At 40.7% G+C, this 10,710-nt stretch overlaps 1 protein-coding gene across 1 annotated transcript; it reads right to left on the reverse strand.

Moving 5' to 3' along the window:
- Nucleotides 1-3,155: 3,155 nt before the first annotated feature.
- LOC116045807 (phosphatidylinositol 3-kinase regulatory subunit gamma-like) lies at nt 3,156-10,203 on the reverse strand. Its single transcript, XM_031293675.2, has 10 exons — nt 9,854-10,203; nt 7,667-7,778; nt 7,451-7,549; nt 7,148-7,328; nt 6,884-7,000; nt 6,600-6,742; nt 6,304-6,480; nt 6,121-6,195; nt 5,834-6,004; nt 3,156-5,716 (listed from the first exon to the last, which is right to left on the reverse strand). Exons 1-10 carry the CDS (start codon nt 9,906-9,908, stop codon nt 5,443-5,445), a joined length of 1,404 nt encoding a protein of 467 aa, XP_031149535.1. The 5' UTR covers nt 9,909-10,203; the 3' UTR covers nt 3,156-5,442.
- Between the last annotated feature and the right edge of the window lie 507 nt (nt 10,204-10,710).

Genomic DNA, 10,710 nt, shown 5'->3' on the forward strand with positions numbered 1-10,710 from the left:
TTTTTCATCAGAGCTCTGTCCTTTGGCTAGACGTTGCTTTCACCAGGAAAGAAAAACATCATTAAACTGACAGCTTAAGGGTTCTTATGGGAGTAGGTAGAGTTCAACGTTTACTGAGTACTTATGATTGGCTTTAAATTGAACCAGATAATGCAAAACAAGTAATTTCAGCTCTCTGTGGTAGGAGTTTTTATTATTATTTCCATAATATTGCCCATAACTTATACTGTAAAAATCCCTGTTGTATGCTGAGGGTATTTCAATTTGTAAATAATACAATTTCATGTCCTCTACATATCTGTTATGATTTTGCCAGACAAAGCTTCTTTCCTCGCCTGACAGGACTTGTGAACCACGTAACCCTTGGCTGAGTTCACCACCTACAATGTACATATTGTATTATGCTTTCAGACCTAGCTGGTTTCTGATTTGATCTCTGAAGCCTCTCTGTCATCTGCAGTCTTTCAGTCCTGTGGACATTAGTTTGCTGGCCATGTGCCTGCTGGTTCTTTTTTAATCTATTTGAGAGCCGAACTCCCGCAATGACATTGTCCTGAGAGCTTGAGGGACGCTGATGTCCTTCATTTATTACAGCTCAAATCATTAGTGAGGATTTTCCTTGAGAAGTCGAAGTACAATGTAATATGTATGTCATGCAAACTGTTGAGCATTTATCCAAAAGGAAAGTTATTATTTTAGAGTTGAGTCAGTGTCCTGCTCTACCTGTTTCAAGGAGGGGGGATCGTCTTCCTTTCCTTCTTAAGATGGTATCTGCAAATCTGATTTGGCTGTGGATCAGGATTGGAATTTCTCCTGAATGGTTTGTCAGCAAGCAGCATTATGTTATCCCCCTATAAGAGCTGGCTCAGTGTCACCTCACATTACAGTGTGATCACTTTATCATTTATTCAACTTAAAATACAAATTAAAGCTGCAATTCATAGAATCATTGGACATATGACTTTAGTGTTATGGGTTTAGTGTTATACTAAACATTTTGTTGAATATTTACAATATTCACTGTAGCATTCAAGATGTTGTTTAGCCACTACTGCACATTGGGGTTTACTGTAAGTAATCAGACATGTTGTTATTTTGGCTGCTCTTTCAAAGGAAAGCAAAGATTTTAAAGAAAAAAATGCTTAAAGAGGAATAAAAGCTTATGTAACAACTTTCACGACAGACTTTTCATTCTGAAACTTGTTTGATGTGCATCAATTACCATAATTCCTCCAGGCATGGAAACAATTTTCCAACTTAATTTCCTAGCTTTTCCATGACCTCAACACCTCGGGTGATCAACCTGTAACCCTACATTCTTAAATAAATAGATACAAACTCAATATACAGACAAACTAGCTTTTATTTGGTATTAGACAGGCTTAAAAGAAAATGTGGAGCTGGTATGTTTAATGGTTCAGTCCATAGCCTACATGCTGCTTGGCAGGCAACAGGATCTCTTGCCTTCAGCCAGCGTGTATGTGAGGTAGTAAAAAAGAGAGGAGAAAAAAAAAAAGAACTCTTATCGATTCTGCCTCCAACATAGCAACTGGCCGCTGATTGGCCGATACCCTACACGTTCTCGGCCTCCTATTGGCTCTTTGGTAGCGTGAAAACTGTGGAATCGGACGGAGACAGAGGGGAGGAAAGACGCGATTGGCTGCTGCCAAAAGCGAAAACCTCTTTTTCTGAGAGCCTGCGAGACAGTTGATGGTGTGTGTATTTTAGGCGTGACTCCAAAGGTAATTCGTCCTGCTGCCCCTCCAGCCAGGACTTATTTAAATTGAGGACTATAAAGCAAAATTACTATGAATTTAAACGAGCCAGTTATGCGACTGAGGTGAAATAGAAAGGGAGGAAAGTAGACGTGCTGTGTATGTATGAGTAAGAAACATGCGTGGGGGCTGGGCTTTTACATAGATTAAACCATAGAAAATCTTGTATTAAGATTCAGGGAGCTAAGGAAAATAGGACTGGGCAGTGTAAGCTATATTGCTGTGAAAGCAAATGGCTTTGGGGTAAAGCCAGGTTGGACTGTTTTTCAGGTCACTTGCTTGACCTTTCTAGCCTTCATTTTTTATACCATCCTGTACAGGAGTTAGAAAAATGCGCTCTTTCCTGTCCCTCCTCTTTCCCTTTCTGTCTACCCCACACACTTTCTCTACCCACTCTGTCCCTGCCTTTAGGACTCTCACGCAGACTGAGTGTGACTCAGCGCTGGTACAGTCTATCCTATCTATCTATCTATCTATCCATCCATCCATCTATCTCCCCTACATCTGGTCCATCCTAGCCGAATAGCATGCTTGTCTGTCCAACAGCTCTCTGTGCTGACACAGGTAAGAGGGAGTAATCCGTGGCCTGGAACTGAGGCTCTCCCCCAGTACATCCCTGCCCTCTGTACCTCATTAATCCCTACCTAACACAGACCTTATGTTATGGTTGAAACAGGCCACCTGTTGCTCTGGTCATGGAGGGCAATGGTGGTGTCACGGTCACCCAGGGTCATCATCATCATCATTAGCAGTGGCTTTATCCTAGGGTTTACACAAGTGTTTCTTTGTAGATGGTGCTAAAGTTAATAAAAACAAAATTATAATGTACACACATTTGTGTATTTATGAGCTAATACTGGTCTTGACTGTGTGATTAAGTTCTAGAGACAAAACTCAAGCTGCTCTCAAGCTAGCTGGTACTAAATGTTTACAGTCGAGCTGCATTCCTTTCACGGGAACTTCAGAAAAATTGTGTTTAACAATACAGCACGTTCTAAGCGAAGTAGGTTTGATAGATTGTTTTCTAGTGACTCAACACTAGGCCTGGCTGAGTAGGGAAAGGGCCTGCACATATCCTGCCATTGTCTTATCGCTTCCTTTCTCTTCCATCTGTCCACAGTCTGTCCTCCAGTGCCCTCGCTGTCTCCTATCTCTTCTGACCCAAGGATAAGCTCATCGGACTGCAATGGCTCCACTAGAGAAGGACGGTGAATTTCATATAACTAGTTATCTCACTTTAAGTGATTCTATGCTTTGTATTTAATCATTTTTCTACCCATGTCAGAAAAAAAATGTACCTTAAATAATAAACTGACACTGTGCATTGCTCGCACAGTATCAGCAATAGACCATGAAAAAAAAATCCAATGGATTACGTACATTGACAAAACCCTCATCAGTTTATTGTCTTTCAGCAAGAAAAAGGTCAGGATCTCACATAGCTTCACCCGAGTAGTTTCCTCAATCCCCCAGTGGAGTTATATTTTTATAAGAGGCTTAATCACCCTCCTTCCATAAACCAACCTCAGAAATACATTTTACAGTTTCTCTGTACAGAGTATCTATTGTCCTCAAACTTGAAAAATGTGCCAAGTTCAACATGGATTCCTTTCCTCTTAAGCTATGCAGCCTACATGTCATGAAAAACATTCATAGCTCGAGCAATGCCACAGTTCAAGTAATGGAGGCAGGATACTTCCGGACCTCTGGCAGTTCACACAAACATCGGAGGCCACATCATACCGACACCACCAAAGAGAGTGCATTTTTGTGGCAAATGTCAACCTCTCATAACAGCATTACCTTCACCACCATCATCATCGTCATACATTGCAACAATAGAAATACTGTTGGATTGCACTTTCTTCAAGCTTTCATCTTGTGGCGTGTTTATAGAAAAAATATATATAGAATACAAAAAGCTTATACTTCTTTGAGTAACAGAATATAACATACAGTACTTCAGATTATGTTTTGATCAGCACATCAGCAGGTGTACATAAATTGCCCTCCCAATTGCAATTACCAGACTTAAAGGGATGTATTTTTGCTCACTATCAAGTGCTTTGGTCAATGGGTATAACATTTGAGTATGCTCTCTTACAATGGTATTCTACAGGATGTTAATGCTACATACTTATCCATTGTATATGAATTTATGTTAAGAAAGGGGCAAATTGTCAAGCTGCACCACGACTTTTCACATATTCACATGTGGCATTTACCCAAAAATGGTTTGGTCCACCAAACCAGTATGACAGAAAACATTTTCCTCCTACACAAAGTAGTATTAACGTATTTCTTATTCCTGAGCACGCAATGGGACATTTTGCACACAAAGAGTTTGTAGAATCACATGAGTTATATTTTGTAGAGAAATTGTCACGCAAAGAATTATTTAATTTAAGCGAACAAAAATCTATTTTGTGCTCCATGCACTTGTTACAGTGTTTTCTAATATCCACATAGGAGCACCTCAGTTTTATAAATTTCCCCTCTAAATGCTCTTTGTGATCGGACACTAGTTCAGTGTTTCTCAACATCTCTGCTCTGCGCGCTCAAAGGTTTGTCTGGGTGCTCAACTTGACAGAGTGTTACAGTGTGCCACAATGTTAGCCTATCAGAAAAGTTGGAGTAGGTCATTTCTGATTGGCTGTGTGTCTCCAAAGCTGATTGTTAGTATTATCAGTTACCAGGGGAGTAGGGGAGCACTAGAAGAATGATCTGCAGCCCCACAATAGTAGTTCATACAGTTTTGGTGACATACATATAACCTTTATTAGTTAGTCTATACTTTATTAGCTTGCAGCCAAGCGATCTTGTTAGGTTGCGAACTGACGTCTGCCATATATGCAGTAGCTAGTCGGCTACCTTGGTGATTGCCAGCTACTCATCCAAGGTATTATAAATGTAGAAACCTGAATTGACTCTAATATTTACATATCTAGCTGACTTTATTGACTAATTATTATAAACAACCTCATGACATTCTCATAAAATGAGATGTAGTAGCTTCTAAACCATGTAATTCAATTTACACATTAACGGGGCAAATGTGGAAAACACAGTAAAAGAGGTTATTGAGAGTGTGCTAATGTGGATATTAGCAAACCAGGTTAATACATTTTGGAGGACAAAATTATTATTGTCACTCAAATTAAAATTCTCTTTGCATGATAAAGTTCTCTAAATATAATGTATGTGCTTAGAAAAATATTTTTCTGTGCTCAAAATTTGCCATCACATGCGCAAGAATGAGGCACAAATATTACTATACTATTTGTCAGAACTTAATCAATTGTAACTAGGGAAATTGACATCTCTAGCAACATCAACTCTAGTTTTAAAAGCTGAAGTCAAACAAAGGTGCAGCACCGGATGTCAGTGAGCAATTTTCTGGTTTTCAACATCCCTACTAAAAAAAGGTGTCCATTAAACAAGCGGCAATAAATGAAGTACAAAAAAAAAAAGTATTAAAAGCTTAAACAGTCTCTTTGAAAACAAAAGTTCAAGCTGACATTCAAGTTCCAGTCCCACTTCAATCTGTGAAATCCCATTCACAAAAACCGATGGAATCACTGTAGTGCAAAACTTTACACAATGCACCTCGATGCAGTCATTCTCGCAGGATACAGTAAACATGTCCTTTTGTCTTTTTACCGTTGGATTACATTTCTGGAGCGGCAGGCGGGAGCCCCACCGTGTGTTTTGGAGTCTGTAAGAGTTTGTGTTCCTCTGCGTGTTGAGAAGGCGTGGCTGCATCTTTGGCGTGTACTGGATGTGACAGCCGAACATCCAGGGCGTCATTGTGTTGCGCTAAGGAGTGCAGGCGATAGTGCAGGACAAGGTCTTTCAGTGTGCAGTGGGCATCGTAGGGCTCAGCAAAGCCGTATCCTTGCGGTGTGCTGTAGATCATACAATGCTTCACTTCTTCATTCACACTGTAATGAATGAAAAAAAAAATAATCACATCAATGAGTGTCACACAATTACATCAATGCGTAATATTACTCTCAAAGCATTCTCCAGATACTGCTTTTCCAAAATGATATACTTACACAACAGAGCAGGCGTAGCATCCCTGTTTGCTGCTCTCGCGGATCAAGAACGTTCCAGGAGCTTTACCTTGAAGCATCTCCTCAGCCTGCGTCCGGCTCAGTTCTCCAACAAACCAATTTGTCTCATCCTGATGCGGCAAATTCTTCTCGTCTCCCTTCAACACATATGTGCTGAAAAAACAAAGAGTCGTACTGTTACACCTCCGTAACTGTTCTGTTACTATTCTCTCTCATTTACAAGTTGCACTCTTTAACATTGTTTCCAAAAAGAATTTGTTGGAACTTACTCATCAAGGCTGTCGCTCAGTATCCCCAGCCAGTCATTTATGCGTTTCTGCCTGACGCCTTTGTGATTAAGCCAGCTGCAAGGAGAGGTGTAAAGAAAGGTTTGATTTTAATATAGAATAGTTATACTTCACAGAGCAGCTACACAAATCATTTTCCACAGACACCACAAACAATATACTTACTTGAGGTACAGGTCTCTGATGTTGCGTAGCTGGATGAGGTCAGGCCGCAAGCTGTTCATCTTCCTGTCAGTCTCTCTGTAGTCCTCCACCTGCGTCCTCAAGTCTTCCTCCAGATGGATTTTGCTGTCGTAGATCTCCCCGAGACGACACTTCAGCTTCTCATAATTTATTAGAAAGCTAACGAGAGGGAAACAAAAGGTCACAGGTCTGAATACAGATCAATAAACGTGGTTCCACATGCAACCAAATTTAAACTACATTTAGGGGTGCTTTTTTTGGATAATGTAATGAAGTACCTCTCCAGATCTTTGTCAGCTCCCTCGGACTGATTGTTCATCTCAATCTCCTCTCCGTAACGCTCCTGTTCACGACACTGCTCCTCAAAGATCAGCATTGTCTCGTTAAAGGCCTCAATTGCCGTTCGCTTCATCTGGATCTCCTGCATCACAAAGAATACGTCCACTAAATAAAAAAAATACTCAGGAGACTGATGGACACAAATTCTACTGATTCTACTGATGTATTGGTCTTAGCACAGACATGAGAGACCATCAGAGTTAGTTTAATGCGTTTGTTTTACCTGCGAGGTCTTTGTGAAGGCTTCATAAAGATGATCAAACTCCTTTGACTTCTCTTGATACTGACAGTGAACCTCCTTGAGCTTTCTTCCAGCGACATCGACACTGTCCTCTTTCACCTAAAAAAAAAAAAGACACTTAAATATGTACAATTCCTAATCATCCGTATTTAACAAAAAACTATTATCCTGTATCAAACATTTTTTGCAATATCAAAATATTGACCGACATTTTTATCCAAAAACAGAATAATGGTGTTCACTAACCTGCTGGAAACGGGACACGGGATGGGTAAGCATTAGGTCCAGCGTGGCGTTGTATTCCACCAACGGATGGTGCTGATAGTGCCAAATGAGCTCCACTACTGAAGTGAATGTGAGGGGGTCCGAGAAGCCGTACTTCCCATCACGGTGGTAAATCTTGATCAGCTTGTTGTGTCCGTCTTTCCTGAGAAAGTGAAACGGCAAAGCACAAAAATTTGATTATTAATGTAAAATCAAATGTAAACCCCGTTGATGATATTTGTGGCAGTGCTGTTAGGATTAGATTTCTCTTTCCCTTCTGCCTACCTTAACGTCAGCGTAAAGTCTCCTTGCAGCTTTGTGGATGCATCGCGCACCACAAAGGAGCCATCAGGTGCGTCTCGGAGCTTCTCGTTCACCTCATCCCTGAGGGAAAATCCGTGAACAGTTAGCGAATCTAACATACCAATACGTTAAACAATCAAACAACACAAACTCAGTGTTTGTAAGAATTATGGCATGTTTAAAGTGAAGATACTTTACCTTGTTATGTCTCCCCAGTACCATTCAGCGTCCTGTAGTGTATATGTAGGTGGCGCAGGGCAGTTGTTGTTCATGGTGGAGTGCACTGGCTTTGTTGACCTGGGAGGGAGAGCTGCAAGCAAAAGAGACAGACAGATAAGAAAATTAAATGCAAAGGAGTGGGCTAGCAGATTCTTAGAAAGAGATCTATCAGACATTGTAAAGTATTGATCTGTTGTGAGATCAAGTGATGTACTGTAAACATGACTTCCTCAATCTAATGCACCTACTGCAATCAAGGATGTGCGCGTGTATGCGTGTTTAGGAAATGCAGTTCTCTCTCTCTCTCTCTCTCTCTCTCTGGAGCCTGTCAAGATCTGAGGACAAGCCCAGGCATGTTTCCAAGAGATATCACTTGCCATATCATTACCAAGTGTGGTCAGCACTAAAAAAGGAAATGTGGCAGTTAGTCCTCATTTCTGAGCACTATTAGTAAACTAAAATGAAATATGATTTATTTTATTATTCCAGAAATTCGCAGAATTAGGCGTCTAGTTGCCTTCAAACTCTTGCAAAGTAGATTAAAGTGCAACTTCTAAAGTTTGCAGCAGCCTCTGGCACTGTCCTGAAGTGCATGAAAGGCATCAAATAAACCATAAATTATATTTAGAGCCTCTTGGACCACCCCTCCCATTTTATAATGATTGCACACTTAGATCGTCCTAAGTTTTCCGTCAACCTTAAAGGCATAAGATCTGTGAGTCTGGCTGAAAGACTAAGCGTTTTCCTAAAAATGAAAAAGGAGGGCAGACCGCATCAAGAGGAGGTGAAGGGCGATATATTTCACTGCAGGACAAAAGTGCCTTTCATGAGGTAGTTAGGGAGAATACAAGAGCACTCACAGAAAGGAGAAAATGTGGTTTTCTCCCACCATCCGCTCTCCTCTTTTTCTGACCTTAAAATAAACAAAAGGCAGGTGCAGCAGCACAGTGGCAGGCGCAAAACGCGAAGCCGCGGCTCCTGAACTCAGCAAAATTAAATCTGCACACCTTCCTCTTTCTGTCTCCTGCCAAGAAACTCTACTGGCTTTTGAAACACACACACACACACACCCACACACACACACACACACACACACACACACACACACACACACACACACACACACACACACACACACACACACACACGAGCCACGTAATGCAAGTGTGGAATAATACAATAAAAATCAACTCAGTCACGCATGTAGCTTGGCTTTTGTCCTGTGTCCAATCCAGAAAATAAAGAGTAAATTAAGTCTTAATAACCAAACACAGATTTGTCACTGAAACATCTATACAGCACACACACCTTATAGGAACAATACAGGGCATCTGCATTGTTCTTATGATGTGTCACTACTGTCCACTTTAAGTTCATACTATATTGTAGTATATCAACTGTAATTTTTAATAATCATCTTCAAATTATTAATGCACGGGGGCTAACATTATTGTGCATTTTTTATTAGTCTAACTAAAGTCAAATCAAATGAGCTAGGTGGTTATTTAGAATAAGACATAATAGGACCGGAATACAAGTGTCAATACACTGTTAAGACAATGTAATAACGCGGAGGTCAAATGACAAAATGTCAAGAAAAAATGAAGTGTTCGTGAGTTGCCGGAGTTAAGTCATGAGACGAGCTGTCTAGTCTGCTTGCCTCTATCCTACTTTCAGAGCTAGCACACAAATTAACCACGGCTGGCTGCAGAGGAGAACAAAGCGGTCGTTTCATGCGGCGCTCATTAACGCACCCTGTGCAACTATATTCCCTTTAAAATGCACTATTTACACTGTCACACGCCTTTGGTAAACCATTTTGGCTCACGAGGAGATGCAAAACCGCCATGCATTTGTGTCCAAGTTTGTCATATGCGCTGGGACAAAAGAAACGCCACTGCGCCTGGTCTACCGAAAGGTATTACGTAATTGGCAAGTGAATTGCGCTATGCATGCCTGGGCAATGCCACTGGGGAAGCTCAGCACTGAGGACAGACCTGGCCATTATAACGTTTTTACTAACACCTGCACAGCATTTGTCAGATGTCAGCTTTATTACCGACATGACACAAGATGATGCGAGCAAAAGGAGAAAGTACAAAAACGAATAAAACGTGTTCTGACCCCCTGCAGATCAGACAATGGTTGCCTTTAACCCTAACTTACCTGGTGGTGCTTGATCCATTTCGATGTAGAATAAACCTTCGGGAGGATAAACCATTCCTGTTTCAAAATAGTAGTCCAGGTTGCTGCTGTTGTCTTTGCGAGTATGCTAATCAAAAAAAATGCACGCACATTTAGACCTATTTCAATGCAATTGCAGACGCCACGTCCTACATAGATTTGGACGAAAAGAAAACTCCGACTTCGATTCCGAGTCCATAAAACATCCCAAAGTCCAACTGTGTATTCTCAACATATCCTGTCTAACTGGGGCTATTTCAGACAGATAGATTGTCAGTCCTCGCCTTCTTGCTGTGCAGTGGAGATCTACTTTGCTTCATCTCGGAAGTGGAGCGACTTTAAAAGGCTGTTCGTAACATCATCTTGGCATGGTCCAACCTGCTGCCACAGAAGGCAGAAGTTATTTTTCTCGCAGGATTCATTGTCACGTAAAACACACCCAAGCAAGTTTATATTTCTTATTCCAAAAAAAGAAGCCTTTATAAGTATACTCTGCACAATAACATTGTATTACGTGAATTCCACTCACAGATACTTAATGCATGTCAAATTAGTAACCCCCTAAATTGTAATGGTACATCCCAGACTTTTTCATTCAGTTCTCCTCAAGCTGCACTGTAACAGCTGAAAAATTCCTCGCAGGGCATGAATGGAAAAGTAAAACCTAGTCTGTTACCTTGAATCATTTAATGACAATATGCTCTAACTTATAAATATGTTTTAATAGCAATAACAGCTAGGAATTAAAAAATGTCCTGCCACTCAAGCTTTGCCCTAATTTGCTGGTGAGTGAATAGGTTGCAATAGAATGACATCATGCAATAGGTTTCATGATAATT

The sequence above is a fragment of the Sander lucioperca genome, chromosome 9 (genome assembly GCF_008315115.2).
Source record: "Sander lucioperca isolate FBNREF2018 chromosome 9, SLUC_FBN_1.2, whole genome shotgun sequence".
NCBI classification, from domain to species: Eukaryota; Metazoa; Chordata; class Actinopteri; order Perciformes; family Percidae; genus Sander; species Sander lucioperca.